Below are 17,036 nucleotides of genomic sequence, written 5' to 3'. Positions count from 1 at the left end.
TACACTTTGTTGTTCGATATATAAGCGTGATAATATTGTTACTCTACTGACTTGATGTAGGACAGATTTTTGGAAAATGTCGTGCGTAATTATGTTTTCAAACTGTTTTCTTCTTTCTGCAAAAGTTAATTCTGTAACACCAAGTAAAATTTCCATGACTTATGTTGGCCAGTAATATTACAGTCGCATCTGGTCTGAAAATATTCTGGTACATACGCAAGGATAAATCAAGCACTTGAACACTCCCTGCGCACACACACACACACACACACACACACACACACACACACAATAAACACTTGATTCCTTTCTCAGCAGTAGTGAAATTAGATCATTACAGCTTATATCAAAAGTTTTTCCTAGTACTTTTAATTGACTTTGGTGTACAGTAAACACTAAGAGCAGCATTTTTACAATATTTAACTATAACAATAACAAAAAAAATATTAAAGCCAAATTGAATTGATTCACACTTGATTATAGATTGTTATATATTTTTTTAAAGTAACCGAAACAGGCTTAGGCAGACAAGCCATAAATGTAACTTCAAAGATGAGCGAGTCTCACTTATATATCGCAAAGCATTTCAATGAAATAATACTCTTATTGTAAATTTTAAAACCAGATACTATAATAAAAAAATACATTTCAGATTAGCTACCATAGCATGACAGCATCAAATTCATATGGGAACTGATGGTACCCTACTGAGGCAAACAGTTATTCACAATAAATAAAACTCTTTAATATAACACACAACTGCATACTATGGTGTAGAGTTATCGCATCATTTTTTCTTTACAATGTTTCGGGGCACATTTTACCACAGTAATTAAATGCACATAATCAGTATCTCAGTACCAACCACACCTAAGCCACTATTAAAAATAAAAATGTATAAAAAAAAATTTAAACATACATTTTAGTATGCATGTCTGCACAAGCTGTTAGCAATGTAACATAGTGTTTATGTTTTACCAGAGTCTATTGTAATACTGAATAAAAACAAAATACTCAAAATATATAGAATCTGTGGCTGCATATCGCACTTTAAAGATTCACAAGCTGTTAATCTTACTACACATACTGGTACTGTAGTCCATTACTGCATGAGCCTATTCGGCAAATTGTTTGCACATACATAAAACTTTTTCCTGTACATTTCCCATTTACTAACTATACAGTCTGTAGGTTGCTTCCACAAAATAGTCAGTGCAATACATTTAAAAACAGGGATCAGACGGTATACAATTCCTAATGTAGTGAGGGGTTCAAAATAATGAAATTTGTACTTCACGGTAAAAGGCACGAACCCATTACAGATTTGGAGAAGAAAAAAAAAAATCTGACAATTCGAAGCTGATGGTGACCACACAAGTCTCCCATTTCTTGGATTAAGATTCACTGATCGTCTCTCACCTGAGACCGCATCCACTCGGGCGACCCGTGCTAGCTGGCGTTTAGCAACGACACAACCGCGCAACCCGACCGACGGCTTGCGGTTCGCGGACACAGACCTACCGCGTGACTCAGAATGAAATCGCGGTGCTGATCTTCCTCTGGGGCGGGGGGGTCCGCTCGAATATTATTGCGCTGTTGCTCATATTGGTTTCATGTGCCCGCCAGACCGGTAACAGGACCCGTAGACCCAAACCGGCTTTGAAATCGGAACCATTCGTTTTAACGACGAGATCGGCAAGAGCTGCAACGCAACGCGGGCGTTACACCTCCTTCTTAGCCAGGCACGGAAAACAGATCTGAACAAACTAACTCTGGACCAACAGTTAGCTCTCACATTCATGTATAAGCGAAGTTTAACCACTATTTGCACTGTACATATACACTTTTTTCCTTTAAGCAGTCATCCCTGCGCAGGGGCATATAAAATGAAATTTACTGATTTATGCATCCGAATTTCTACCGAATTCCCACTGGAGGAACTCAAGAGGTAACACACTGAAAAAGTGTGCAAGAGACCAGGCTTTCTTCAAAGAAGACCAAAGGATTAACAGACCAGGGACAAGAGACGATTTATACACCATTCATCTGTAGTTTTTGGATTAAGAAGCAGCGGTTTTAACTTGGTCTGAGGTACTGTATCATGACTTTGGTGAGTTACGCTGTTTTGGCAAGCAGTTAAAAACCGTAAAGTACAATCACTAATACCTATATCACTAACTTTTTTTTTTGGCTTTCACTTTTGGTAAGTTTTGGTGCATTTTGTAAGAGGAAGAAAACGTTAGCTCGAGAAAGAAGAGAAGAATCCCAGGAAATAAAGCTAGTTTCGATAAAAGTGACGTTTAACACGCAAAGCAATAATAGCAAAACGCGAAGCGGTTCGACGGCTCAGCCGGAAGTGCTGACATGGTTAGTTGGTATGAATTTGGTGCTGTAACCCATCCCTTGGTTTTGGTTGTCGAGATTCTTATGAACAGGGAGCAGATGAAGATTTGGGAGCATCACTGAGCATCAGTCCCATGGATTAAGAGTTTTATCTCACAGCCTCCAAATGTAGTGGTGTTAAAGGAGGACTGTGGTGTTTTTTTTATTGAGCATCCGAACACGCCGTGGATGCAGGCTGCCATGTTGATCCTAGGACAAAGGTGGTGGGGGGCTATTTCCTGTGTAACGCCGGTCGGTTACCGAACCTCATTATGATCTGCTCAATGAGTGATCGTCTCCTGTGGGCGTGTGTGATGTGCCGGAGGGGACCTGTGTGGCTGCCCCCGTCCCGCTCCTCAGTTGGCTGGGCCGGGGTCAGCCAATGGCATGGTGTGCAGCACCTCGTCCAGCAGCTGCAGGGCCCGGTGCAGGTGCACCTCTACCCAGCAGGGGGTGTGCTTGATGCTCTGCCGGGGGTAGTCCGGACCCCAGCCCTTCACGAAGCTCAGGCGTAGGATGCACAGCCTCCGCAGGTCGTCCACCCCGATGCCCGCCGCCGCAGACAGACCTGAGGAAGAGGAGGTGGAGCAGAGGCAAAGATGAGCTTTTATAGCGCACAGGAAAAGCAGAGCGTCTCACTGTAAGCTTGCACTGCCTTTTCTGGAAAAGGCTGAGATGAAACGTGTGATCAGTGCTGCCATCCCTCCCTGGGGGATGTGGGCCTGACTCATGCGGCCTTCTGTGCCGTCCCCCCCCCCAGTGCATGAGGGGGAGGGGGGCGATCAGGCCGGCAGACAGGCGGCCAAGACGTGCCGCCCTGCCGGACGGTCGCTCCGCCAACGTGTTACTCACTGACGGCGGGGGCGATGCCCCCCACGCTTCCTGGGCCGGGGATGTTCCCGGCCACCGCCGCTGCCTGAGCCGCGGCTGCCGCCTGAGCCGTGGCGGCCTGCTGGTGCATCTGCCTGTGGCACTGCCTGAGGTCAAACACCTGTGCGGGGGAAAGGAGTCATCAGCATCCGCATCAGCATCCTCATCATCACGCTCACCTTCTCTCACCCCGACCTCCGCGTCCCCCAACCCCCACCTTCCTCTCGTCTGCCATTTCTTATGTCGGGGGGTTTGTATTTCTACATGGCTTTTGGCTGAAATCAGAAAGTAGCCGCAATATGCCAGAACTGCCACTAGAGGTCACTAGTGAGGCGTCTGCTCTATCTGCCATGCTGCAGCAGAGCCTCGGAATCCTGCGCCTAGATTTTGTTGCAGGCTTTTCTTAAACACCATATTTCATCAAATCTTATGTATTATCGAACAGGGAAGCAGGCATTCAAAAGCAGCACCATTTAGATCCACGGCTACTGAACCAGATTAAAAATATACTAAATCAAGTATATATCAAGACAAAGTGCCCTGATTAATTGTATAAAATCACAACACCTTTTAACATTCTTTCCTTTAAACAATGAACTGCAGATCATAGAGGGATTAAAAAAACCTTAGTAAATAATCTGAAGAAAAAAAGTATCTGAAAAGCACATACTTTTAATCCAGTCCCTACTTTCAGTAACTAAGCACAGACTTAAGGGTCCCATTGTTTGATGACATTTACAGACCGAGCACATTCTTCTTTCGTCTTAAAAATCCTCCCGATGGCAGAAATGACTTTCAAGACTATTAAGGGAAGGTTAGCTGGAGCCCTTTGGATTGCTTTAACAGAAGCCATAACTAAATATATGCAGCCCTATAGAGTTGAACCTCAAAGTAGGAGAAAGCGAAGTCTTGCAGCAGTTAGACCCGGGCCCCGCCCCGGACGCCCTACCCCCCATGACCTCTGACCTTGATGTAGGCCCCCGGGTAGATCTTGTGCACAGCGTCGCCCGGCGCCCTCCCTGCCTCGCGGTCCAGGTAGTAACTCTGCACAAAGACGGCGTGGTCGCTCAGGCAGCGCATCCACACGTCACCTTCCCCCCGGCATTCCAGCTGCACCCCCTTCCCGATATGCAACCTGCATGGGGGGGGGGGGGGGGGGGGGGGGGGGGGGGGGGGGGGAGGATACGCAGGGTCATAAGGAAAACAAACAAGTGTAGAATGGCATTGCCAAACCACTAGAGGTTAGCAAAAAAAGTAGATCGTTAATAGTCATCCATGTAATACTGAAACTGTATTTCTCGTATTTTATTGCATTCTTTATTTTTGGTATTTTGAAGCTATGTTTAATCCCATACGGTGACAGCTATGCCTAGGCACAGTAATTTCCCATGAGATAAGTAAGGTTTTATCTTATCTTATCTTGATAAAATAAATATTAAGAGTCAGGCAAAGACAGAGAACCTTGAAACCTTCAAAGTAAACCTGCACAGGCAGACTTAACATGTTCCCAGCCCAGTCCTGGGCCCAGATCCACCCTATACTGTCTGTATCTGTTTGCCAGCAGCTGAAACAATGCCTTTATTTGCCATGTGCACGAGTACGAGTTCAGGTACATTGGACGCTTTGGGTCTTAGTGCTGGGTCGGCCACTCACTTGGTGTTCCTGGAGCATTATTAAGGGTTAAGGGCCTTGCTTATGGGGCCAACAGAAATGTGGCTACTTTGCTGAGGATGGGACTCGAACCAGTGACCTTCCAATCACAGGCACCCCATAATAACAGTAATACACTATCTACACTGCCATTTATGACCTTACTCAGGCATGCAGGTAGTAGACTGGCTGAGGACTGGGCTGAGAAAGACATGGTTATTCTCACACATGGGCTTGTGAACGCAAACAGTCAGCCAGCCGTCAGTGGTGTAACACAGACCTTGCTCTCTCGCTGGCATCAGTGCGATGCACGTTGCTCAGCTGTCCCAAGCAGAAGCGGTCACCTCCAGAGGGGTCCACGTAGCCGTCCACCGTCACCACCGGGCAGCTGGCCAGAACCTTGAACATCTCCCCGACCTGCACATCCATCTCAAAGTAGGAGATGGAGCACCAAAACTCTGGGCCTAGACAAGAGAGTCACATGGTTGAGGGCACCGTAATGTTACGCTTCACCATGCAGAATCACGTGACCGATTCATGAGAATTACCTGGGTGGTTGGAAACAGGTGGAGGAAAGGAGGCTGAATTTTGATGCTGTGTCCCTGTTTGGGGAGGGGAATTAAAACTCGGTCATAAATTCATATTCAAAGTCACAAGTGTTGAAAGGATTTCACTGGTTGAAGCTGGTCGATTCACAGGCATACAGAAGTGGGTGGGGTGGTGAAGCGGAGGTTGCTGGTGGCTACGCCCATTCTGTTGGGGTGCTACGGGGGTGTAGGAGGCTGTGCTGCTGCCCGTCCAGGTAGCTGCAGGTTTTAAGAAACACACAAGAGATTTATACATAGTTCATGTGGAGACAGAGAGCACAGAAAACACAGAACTGCCATCAGGACACTCACTGCGAAAGGCACCCTGGTTCTGTGCGTGTTTGGAGCCGTTGTAGCCATTCTGGGCCGGCGGAGGCTGCGGGGGCCCGTGCGTGGGTGTCGTGGGGGGTGGAGTTGGGGCCATGCCTTGGCCCTGTGGGGAGGCAATGCGCAGAAGGCCCTCACCATGCCCCCCCTGCATGGGCAACATGGAGCTGGTAGCTGCCGAGGATGGGGTGCACGGGCAAATTAGGAATTAAGAAAAGTGGTGAATGACAAAAGTAACTGGCGAATCAAAGCAATGTTGAAGGAGGTGGACATATTACAGGCAATAGAGCATGAACAAGCGCAGTTTAGTGATTACAGTACAAAACAAACAATCTTTTTATCATTTTACAAAAATAAGGCAAAGTTAAAATTTATTTTAACTGATAACAGCTGTAAGTTACTAAAGGCAGATAAATCAGTCGATTCCAGAGCCACTGACTTGAAGCATTCTCACTTATAAATGCCCCTCAGTACAGCCAGTGTGTCTGCCCAGTAGAGGAGCCCATGGCTAAGCCACTCTGTTACTTGGATGCCCTCTACATGACCTTTCCGGATAGGAAAAGCAAAAGACACTCACTGGGAGGGGACATGGGGATGCTGGAATACAGGGTAACTGGTGGGGGTGCATGGGGTGGCTCTGGGGGTAGTTGCAATGGTGGGAGGGGCTGGCTGTAGTGTTCCGGTGGATGCAACTTTAGCGCCCCCTGGTGGTCAGGCTGCGAGGGCATTCGGGGAGGGACTTCCATTTGTATGCAGTCGTGAACAAACTCCTCTTTGATCACGCGGCCTGAGGAGGTGAGGGGGTGGGGGGGTCAATGGAAATTCAAGCAGAACTTCACTGAGGCCCAACTCAGCTTGTTGTTGTGTGGACAGGAAAGTATACTGCTTCATCTACGTACATTTACAGTGTTTTACTACTCATCCACAGAGTATACTGCTTCATCTACGTACATTTACAGTGTTTTACTACTCATCCACAGAGTATACTGCTTCATCTACGTACATTTACAGTGTTTTACTACTCATCCACAGATCTGCAATGTGCTGGCAGAGCTCAACTCTGATCCCTGCACCGCGGGTTTCATTTCAGCTCAGCTCCTAACTAAAAAACCTTAATTGAGCTGCTCCACAATCACATAAATCACATTTGAGTTGAAGACTCCTGCAGCCTGCGCTTTATAAACTCCATTTAGAATCACGCTGGTAAACCACCAGTAATCCCCAATGGTGAAAATAACATTAAATTGCTACATGTTGCTCATAAAATCCACTCGGTTCCATTTATACTTTGTGAAATATGAATGAGATCCGAGCTCTTTATTAATTACTATCATTAAAAGAGTTGATTAGAATAATCAACACTGCGGCCTTTTCTGGTGGGGAAAAAGGCACATTTTAGGGTCATTATTCCAGGTATTCCCTCACCTACTCCTCAACCGAGGATAATAAAACAGAACAAAACAAAGACGCAAACGAATTAAAGTAATCAAAGTAAAATCAGCAGCATATCACCAAGCCAGGCCTGAGCACAGCCGCTCCATTTTGACTCAGGATATTTAAAAGCCATTCTGGGGGAATCACCTGTTCATTTTGCTTGATTATATGTCATGGATGAGTCACTTACTGATATCTACAGAATGTCTATTGTTTTTCCCTTGATCTGCTTCATCAGTTGTCAGGACAACTGATGCCACCTTCCGTCACTACACCAAATTGACCAGAGATCATTTGATTACGCTAGGCCATGCCAGTACTGGTCCTAGCCAAATCACTGGTGCCCCACATCCAAGGCAAACTGAAACTGGCTGGCAAACTGGCATCCCCTCAGAAGCTGGCGCCCTGGGGCCCACGCCACCTATAGGGTTGACTGTCCCTAGGCCACACAATTAAGTGGATGACAGCATATGTATTGAAATTGTTTAGACGAGTCTCACCTGTGTTCTGAATACTAAGGCCCACTTGAGATGGAGGGACAGAAACAGAAAAACATGCAAAAATGTTAGTAACATTCCAAAATATTCCATCTTGAATAATTTAAATTTTGCGAGCAAAGTGTCGCTGGTTTCAAATCCTCTGGTTGGCAGAGGCTCCAGGGACTGGATCATCCGGCTTTCTCAGTTGTCACTTTGGTTAAATGGGTGCTCGCTATTTGTAAATGTAAATGTGACGCTACCTTCTTATGATGGCTCCCATCCATCGAACCATATTTCAATTCTGAAAGTGTCATTCATGCTGGTTTTCTCTGTGTCATTAGATCAATAAATCGGTTTGCAGGCAATAATCTGTTGCAGCCGTTAAGAGGCCATATAACCTTAAAGCCCCTCCCCCAAACACATCTGCATTGGGCGGGGCATCTTGCAGTACTGGAGCACGACTGCCAGTGGGTTCTTTCAGATAGCCTGAACGCAAGGCTGGTGCTCTCAATAACTAATGCATTTTAATTCTTCATTAACTAAACATGGGATTTAAATGATATCTGGCACAAAGAGAAAGATTGAGCTTCAGTCAGCCATGGGGACATACCGATGCCAGGTGACACCACCCTCTCGTAATGGTAGGGGTTGACGCAAACATTGTCGTACTTGAGGTCAAAGGCGAACTGGCAGAACTTGACGTGCTTGAGTTCGTTCTTGTGCAGGTCTGGCCAGCGCCACAAGCGGGCGTAGATGACGTGGGGGAAGCCTTTTCGCCCAGCGACCTAGGGGGACAGCATGGGCGTGAGGAGGCGAGGCTGACAAGGGAGGATGTGGATGGTGTTGGCAGGAGAACCGGGTAAAACTAGCCAGGAGACGGGCCAAATGGGAGTGGGAAATACAGATGGAGAGGGGAGATGGGGGGGGGAGTGGGGGGGGGAGCATCCCAGGAGGAAGATCAAGTCAGAGGGATTGTGAAAATTTTCATTATATTATAGCTTCACAGACATCCCCATCCAAGGTGACTTGGATACAGAAAGAGGACAAAAAATACCAACAAATAAAGAAGACAGACAGTGAAAGGAGATGAAATAAAGATACGTGTGGAAGCGCTGCTTCATTTGTGCTGAAGCTTCCCAGACTCGGCTCTGGGACCTCGGAACAGTCTGCACTCCACTGCCTCACACGCTACACCCAATATAATTAAACTTAAAACTGATTTGAGTTAAACCTTGGAATGCAAACCGAACTAAAGAAACGTATGTTATAAAATCGTGTTCTTTATGTATGTGTTTTTTTTTTTTTTTTTTAATCCATACATCCGCCTAAATTAGTGTGTTTTGTATATCTGACTTTTGATTTAAAAGGGAAAAACCAGACCGCTAGTGCAGAGAAAAATCCACTTCTGGGCCAATATAATAGATGAGGTCACACGCTAGACTGTTACAGCCATCCGAAAGTGGAGCGTTCCTATGAAAGCTTTATGAAATGCTAAAATGGCATAAAGCAAAAAAAGTGATTACCGTTAATTTATATGGGGAAAAAAATGTTGAGCATGAACTACCACATCATGCCAAATCATACATAAAACTTAAAATAACGCTAAAACGTACAGCAAATGCAGTGAGGGTACAATAAATACGCAATCTATATGAAAGTAGAAATAATATACGTACAGTGTAGTTTCACTTGCCAGAATCACTAGTGTTAACAACAGGGATACGTTCTGAGAAATGAGTCCTTACATGATTTCACTATTGTGAGAACATCACAGATGTACTTATACTAGACAGCAAGGAGAGCAGCAACCTCTCCTTCTTGGATGTTAATGGAAATATGAAGGACCGCGGCAAGGAGCAAGAAAAGAGCAACACAGATGAAAAGTTTGATGCAACTAACAGGGGTCAAATGAAAATACAGCACTGCTACATATTTTAGTAATTAATACCGCATTATTGTAGTTACAGACCGGACTGTGTGTATGACGTCATTGTGGCCTTTATGAGCTTCGGCACCTCAAAGCTTACAAATTAAACACTGGAGGAAAGCGCAATGAAACCGGCCAGTTTCACAGTTGCAAGGTCTGCAGAATTTCTAAAGAAATCTAAACTAAAAAAACAAGAAATTAAAAAGAGGAAGGTATATGTCACGTCGGTCTGGATGCGTGAGGAGCCGCCTTAGCCTTTGCATCTCTGTCTATGTGCCTGTCTTTGATAATACGACCTGTACCTATGGATGTGATTCCAGCCCTTGTGTTAATGTGGTTGCAAATACACCCGTCTGTGTGTTTATGTGAAGGATAATATACCCGTCCATGTGTTTATGTGGGTGAGAGTACACCCGCCTGTATGTGTATCTGTGTGAGAATACACCCGGGCGTGTGTTCATGCGGGTGACAGTACATCCGCTCATGTGTGTATGTGTGTGAGAATATATCTGCTCGAGTGCTTATGTGGCTGACAATATACCTGTCTGTGTACTTATGTGTGTGAGAATATACCCACCCGAAGGTTTATGTGGCTGACAATATACCTGTCTGTGTACTTACATGTGTGAGAATATACCCACCCGAAGGTTTATGTGGCTGAGAATATACCTGTCTGTGTACTTACATGTGTGAGAATATACCCACCCGTATGTTTATGTGGGTGAGAATTTGCTCACCTGTGTTAAATACATCAGCCTGTATCCCAAGGCTTATATTAACCCTTGCAATCGACATGAGGCCTACTTTCAATCATTTCTGAAATTCTGATGGAAACCTGTAGCAACACTCATTGAAACTCAAGCCATGAAAATTATTTTCAGTGTATTTTAAAAGATAAAGATCTGTTCATTTTGTTTATATTTGTTCAACAGTACTGTTATTAATCTATAACTACAGCTCATGCAGGTGTAATGCTTACTGGAAACTAGATCACAGATTCTCTACACATCACTTAAGGGACAGAAAAACAGCACTGAACTGGAACATGTTAGAACTGAAGAGAAAAGCAGCAGGAAGGAAATATAAGTGGTACAAAGTGAGTGGTGGTGGGGGGAGGGGGGAGTGAGTAGATTGGAGGTTTAATTCAATCCATTCAGCCAGAATGGAGCCGAGCTGCTGAGTTAAGACATCATGTCTCACCTTCTCTGACCTTCCAGAGAGAGGAAGAGGGGAGAGGAGGGAGGTGGGGGGAAGAAGCAGGAGATGAAGATACAAAATGATGAGGTAAAGTTCAGAAGCCTCCCAGAATATACAAGGAACAACCTGGCCTTCCCATTGAATAGGACAGGACTAAGAAGGATCAGAGAAGATTTCCTACACCCCCACTCCGACTGACAGAGGACTGGGTCCAGATTGGACCCCACACTCACACACAGCATGCTGCTGGACAGTCCGCGTCACCTAAGCGGCATTACGCAACACTCTGTCACGGAAAAGCGCATGGACTCACAACACAGCAACACATATGTCCAGAAAGAAGACAGCAGGCCAGGCACATTCACTTAAATGCAGAAACCTCTCTGCACAGAGAGTCACACATTAACTGGGCTGGCAAAATCCCACGTGTAACTGGAAATGAGTGTGAAGTCAAATGCAAACTCTCAGAAACATTGTAATTCACATACACAGGGTAAAGTGTAATATTTACACCGTCACAGAAATGCTCCCAGAAACACTGTAATACACACAAAGAAAACTATGATATACAGTCTTACAGAAATGCTGTAATATACACAGAGAAAACTGTAATATAGCCCTACATTCTCAGAGAAACTCCCACAAACATTGTTATTCACACACAGAGAGTAAACTGTAATATTCACTCTGACAGAATCTCCCAGAAACATTGTAATTAGTGGTGTGGTGCTTCTGAAATCAAGACTGAAACCTCGATACAAATGTTCATGATCTCGTGTTGTGGTTCCGCAATATCCACCCCCCCCCCCCCCCCCCCCAAACCCAACCTGTCGCCACAGGTCTGTTCAACTATTAATTTCATTACTAATGTTACAAAACTCATTTTTTCATTTCACAATTAACACTATAACATATGTAAATCACAAACTTATTACTCTATTTAAAGTTAGGGCAAGCTTTATATTTTGTACATTCTACACATTACACCCATTTTATTGTCTTCCAACTGTGTGTCATGTGATCATGCTTGCAGTAAAAGCTAGGCTAGTTTCATTAGCTCAAGATGGGTAATAAGCTTGAGATCACAGAGCACCCAGGCATATTCAAGTCAGTGGTGTGGGAACATTTTGGTTTTGTATTGTATTTTTAAAATTTATTTTTGTTTGTGTAGTTATTTAATGTGGAGTTAAACTAACATGTTTTTTAGTGTTTGAAGTTGTTGGTGATTAATAAAACGAAGAAAACTTCCCCTTATTCAGTCTGCCCACCACCACCACCCCCCCCCCCGCGACAAAAAAAAAAACAAGTAAATAAGAAGCTGTGGTATGAACTGAACTGTGGATTTGGAGAATCGGTACACTGGACTACATACACACAGAAAATTGTAATACACAGTCTATCGGAAACTCCCAGAAAACCCAGAAAAGCTGTAATACACACACACACACACACACACAGAAAACTGTAATCTGACAGAAACTCCCAGACACACTGTAATACACACACAGACTCACAGAAACATGCATGGAGATGAAAAAAACTCCGAAAGCGCTGTAATACAGTCTAAGAGAGAGAGAGAGAGACAGACAGACATGCAAAAATTCCTCAAAGCACTTTATGACAGACTGATAGACAAACACACACACACAAAGACAAAAAATAAAACCCCAAAGCGCTGTAATGTGCAATCTGACAGACAGACACAGAAATTCCTCAAAGCCCTATAATACACAAGTCAGACAGATACACACACATACGCACACAGAAACTCAGAAATAATGCAATGCACATGGTCTCCAACACACTAAGACACACACACAAACTGACACACACACAAGCACACGCACACACACACACACACACACACACACACACACACACACACACACACACACACACAAAGAAACAGACAGGCTTAACTTAACCCTGCCCCCTTTCCTGTGTCTCAGACAAAACAACCGTCGCTGCCCCACCACCCCTCCCTCTGTTTCTCTCTCTGTTACGGGGAGGGGGAGGGCAGGGAAGTCCCTGCTTTTCCTTCTCTCCTCACTACCTCGCTCAGCCCAAGCAGCCCCAGATGTCACTCAAAGGTTTCATTTTTCTCCCCCAGCACCACAGCAACTGGCCCAGTCTCCGAGGGGCCGGAAAGCTCACGGCCGAGCGGCACCGAAAGAGTCCAGCATCAGCTCACTCTGTCTATTAAACACTGTCTGCTCTTATCATTCAGCAGCTGGGGGGTGCGTCTCTCACGCTTACTGCCCGTGTTTGCGAAACATGCCTTACGTGGTCAACACCTTGATCACCAGGCAAGGGCTTCCCCATGAATACTGCCACCTGTGTTTCTTTACTCACCAATAAGCTGGGGGGAGGTTGGCGTGCACACACAAGAAAGTTTTGCCAACAGTGTGCACTGTTGGGCTCTGCGCCGGCCCTCCTGCAGCCCTGACGGCTGATCGTGTGCTGGTGGCATGCTGGACTCCGTCCCTGGCTGTCATTTGACCCTCCACTGACTCTGTCCGTCTGTCTGTCTGTCTGGCCTTAACCCAGCCAAGCAATTTCCAACTTCTCAGAATCCCCTCCTTCCTTATATGACTAATATCATGAGCTTTTGGCCGATTGCTATATATAGCAGTTCATACTACATATCGATAGCCTATACAAACACACATATATAGTCATGTGTATTTACGCTGGTCCATCACAGAACCCACACATTCACACATTATGAGAATGCACCAGTTCATTTAACCGGATGTCTTTGGACTGTGGGAGGAAATCTATGCAACACTGTAGCCTCCGCACATTCGCAGAGCGGAGGCGTACTAAAGGCTGACTGAAACAAACGCGCATTGTTAAAGCTGCGTTTTGTGACGTCACCGTATTGCTCGTTCGTCTGAGCGTCACGGGGCTCCAGTCCACGCCTGGCTGTACCTGCAGCCGGCCGTCCAGCGTCCTCTGGATGGTGACGCACTTGCTGGGGTGCACGCCGTTGGTGGTGATGGCCGTGATCAGGGAGTCCAGCTCATCCTTCTTCTCCTTAAGCTTCTTGACCAAGCTCTCGATGGCACGCTTGGCGAAGCCTTCGTTTTCGCCGCCCTGCCGATGGCACATCAGGCTGTGGACGATGCTGAGGCAGGCGTCGCTGCTGCTGGGGGGGTTTGTGGACATCCTCCTGGGGGGTGGGGGAAGGAAAAATGTGATAAGTTGCGGGAAAGCAGAAGGATTCTAGGGCTTGAATGGAGAGCAGGGAAGGGGTTAATCCTAGGTGGGGTGGTTTGTGTATGGGGACAGAGAGAGCGAGAGAGTGAGAGGAGGAGGCAGACAGTGTGGAAGAATAAGCTCTACATGTAACGAAGGTCAGACCGTTCTGGAGTTCGGGCTTGTTGACAATACTAGCTGCTAGAACAGGAAGGAGCCACACGAGTCCACTCAACGCAACCCTGCATCTCGTGAGAGGTGCAGGCAGCCAATTTTATTATTTCCCTGAAACACCGTCGCAAGTTTTGGTAGGACCCAAAAAAATAAATAAATAAGCCAGGGTTAATCGCTCTGATAAAACTGCATGAGGCCTCCTGGTGAAAGAAAAATAACTGGGGTCGTTTCAAGTTACCGACGACAGCAAGTCATAGAGAAACTATTCGTTCAGGTTTCAAGGGCCTGTCTGGAACGGCTATCGTACGTCACATAACAATAAATACAATGGTTTGATAAACCTCTCCTATTGTCAGGACTGCATGTGTGCATGAACTTTTATGACTTTAAGCTGGCTTGCAAGACAAACAAAGACACCAACGTGACTGTGGCTGGAAATCGTACGAAGGTATGGATGCCGTCGAACATGAGACACCTATACAAGACCCTCAGATGAGGTCTGTCCCTCTGCCTGAACCTACCTTTCCATCTTAACCCAAGTTGCGAATGGTGGCTTGCATTTACAATCCACATTCCTGTACTTAAAGCCTGGCGGCCAGCACAGGATTTTAAAAACACCTCCCAATGTTCCTTAATTTACACTGCCCTGTACCTACATTTAGTACTTTAACATTAACACTTAAATAGCTTCTCTTTTCCTGTGGCTCTTCCTGATTTCGAAATGGTGCCAATTATGCAGAACCACCATGGCTGACATTTTATCTATAACTCATTCATGAAAAAAGACATACCTTTCCCGATGATTTCAAGGTTAGGACATTCTCAATACTTAAATGCGTGCTTTATTAAAGGGAACGAGTGATTATGGAAATTAACTGGATGCCAATAAAATAAACGGTATAACTTTGGTTTAAGTGTAAGTAGACCCGTCTGTTACAGACAATAGTATTACAACGTTAATATTAATATTACATGCGATATCCAAGAATATTAGATGAGCGTTCTGGCGATGGTCGTAACCTGAAATCAAGCAAAATCGGATGTAAATACAGTAGGTGAGCGATTCCATGCAATAAGGATTTATGCGGACTACAGTCCTCTCACGCTCGAAAAGAAGGTCTGAGTTACGTATCGGAGGTGCTACCTGGCAAACTGCACATCTATTGACAAATATTTCTCAAAGCCAGGCAGACTTATGAATAATTGCTTATTATTACCACACATATGCGGCGCTGGATCGGCGGTGATGGACAGACGGATTGATGAGTGAAGCGCTCGAGCTAGCGAACTCCCCCCCCCCCCCCAACTACGGCTCCCTCATTCGTGGCGCACCGAAACCGCCTGTCGGGTTTCATAATGGAAAACCAGGCGAAAAAAAAAATAAAGAGATGAGTAAGTGTACTTACACATGAACAGGAGAACAGGCAACTAAGGGCGAGCGCAGCAGATGGATCACAGTTCCGAATGTTTTCTCCCCCTTGGCCTCCGTCTCCCTCCCGCTCTTCCGCGACTAATGACCGCGTCTGTCTCCGTCTATCTCGGCCGCTATCAGTCAATCAGCCTCTCTGTCTCCGCGCGCACATCCTGCTGCTCGCGAAGCCTCAACTCTCGCTCACTACAATAACAAAAAGGAGGGGGGCGGGGGAGACGTGAGCTCGAGCGTCTCGCCCGGCCCGGCCAATGGCGACGCTCGAGACATCGGGAATAGCGGACGCCAGCCAACAATGACGCGGCTCTCAGCGCTAGCCGCGGGGCTGAGGTCTGTCTGGGTCGCATGGAGATTGACAGGTCGGCGCGGCTGTTTTTTCAAGGTGGCGCCGCCAAGATTACTCCGCCCCCTATTTTCTCCCCCCACCCCAGTCTGTCCTACTCTTGTTCCACTGTTGACCGAAAAAAAGTGACGACAGCTCAGGCTGGGGGATCCTTCTATACCCCTCAATTTAACCATTTCCTTTCTGCATATGTCACGGCAGAATACAACTTACCGACTTTCCGGCAGTAATATACGTGTATTCGGAATTAGGTTAAGTTAAAGTAGCTCATATTTAAAAATGTTTTAGAATTCGGATAGGTCACATAAATGTTTTTTTTGGGGAGTCTTAAGAAAACTGTGTTTTCCTTTTTAAATCGCTTAAATCATTACCTTCGATGAAACCATTTAATCTATACAGCTGCTACTATTTACCAGTAGAAATTAGAAGTATGCCATATTGCACTAACACCACGTTTTAAAATATGAAATTCAGCTAATCCTGAATGCCAAACTGGCAAAATGCGGATAACATTAGCAGTAAATCCTGTTTCAAGTGGTAATGACGGGGGCCACAGGTAGAGAGGAAAACAACTGAGATCACGGATTCAGAGCTGTTTCCTAAGTACATAAATGTGATATCTTTGACTACCAGAGAATCACTCATATCACTCTTGCTAGTGTTTACTGCTATCACACAATAAAAACGCAATTCCACAAAACATACCACAAAATGCACCAACCAAAGTCACCCTCTGCCCAATCAGCACGAAAATCTAATTCGAGTAGAATACCATTTGCCCTGATTTACATCAAGCAGTGAACTGCTAAGATTTATCAGGCTTTGGGAACCAGTCTCAACACTTGAACCTGACTCTCATCAGCCTTCTACATCTTACTTAAGCCTAATCCCACAGGAGTGTGGGGTTACACAGAAGATTCTTGTCAATGCAGGCAGAGACTGCCAAAATGTAATGCTTGAAAGATATGCCCAGGAGCTATTCTGCTGTCTTACTAAGACCACAACATCTACTGTACAAAAAAAATGAAATCTACAATAT

At 45.5% G+C, this 17,036-nt stretch overlaps 1 protein-coding gene across 1 annotated transcript; it reads right to left on the bottom strand.

Moving 5' to 3' along the window:
* Window positions 1–352: 352 nt before the first annotated feature.
* Window positions 353–15,967, bottom strand: LOC125749011 (mothers against decapentaplegic homolog 4-like). The gene is made up of 12 exons (XM_049025827.1): window positions 15,632–15,967; window positions 13,785–14,025; window positions 8,340–8,514; window positions 7,751–7,774; window positions 6,394–6,603; window positions 5,802–5,990; window positions 5,607–5,708; window positions 5,451–5,504; window positions 5,183–5,366; window positions 4,219–4,387; window positions 3,235–3,373; window positions 353–2,950 (listed from the first exon to the last, which is right to left on the bottom strand). Exons 2-12 carry the CDS (start codon window positions 14,019–14,021, stop codon window positions 2,739–2,741), a joined length of 1,695 nt encoding a protein of 564 aa, XP_048881784.1. The 5' UTR covers window positions 14,022–14,025; window positions 15,632–15,967; the 3' UTR covers window positions 353–2,738.
* Window positions 15,968–17,036: the final 1,069 nt, after the last annotated feature.

This window comes from Brienomyrus brachyistius, chromosome 9, assembly GCF_023856365.1.
Source record: "Brienomyrus brachyistius isolate T26 chromosome 9, BBRACH_0.4, whole genome shotgun sequence".
Lineage (NCBI taxonomy): Eukaryota > Metazoa > Chordata > Actinopteri > Osteoglossiformes > Mormyridae > Brienomyrus > Brienomyrus brachyistius.
This window is presented reverse-complemented; position numbering and strand designations above follow the sequence as displayed.

Bases quoted from the DNA above. Each gene is read 5' to 3' on its own strand.
- LOC125749011 (XM_049025827.1), bottom strand. From the start codon at position 14,021: ATGTCCACAAACCCCCCCAGCAGCAGCGACGCCTGCCTCAGCATCGTC. The intron at 8,515-13,784 runs GTACAGCCAGGC...CTGTCCCCCTAG, and splicing joins CGCTGGACGGCCGGCTGCAG to GTCGCTGGGCGAAAAGGCTT. The intron at 6,604-7,750 runs GTGAGACTCGTC...TCACCTCCTCAG, and splicing joins CCTTAGTATTCAGAACACAG to GCCGCGTGATCAAAGAGGAG.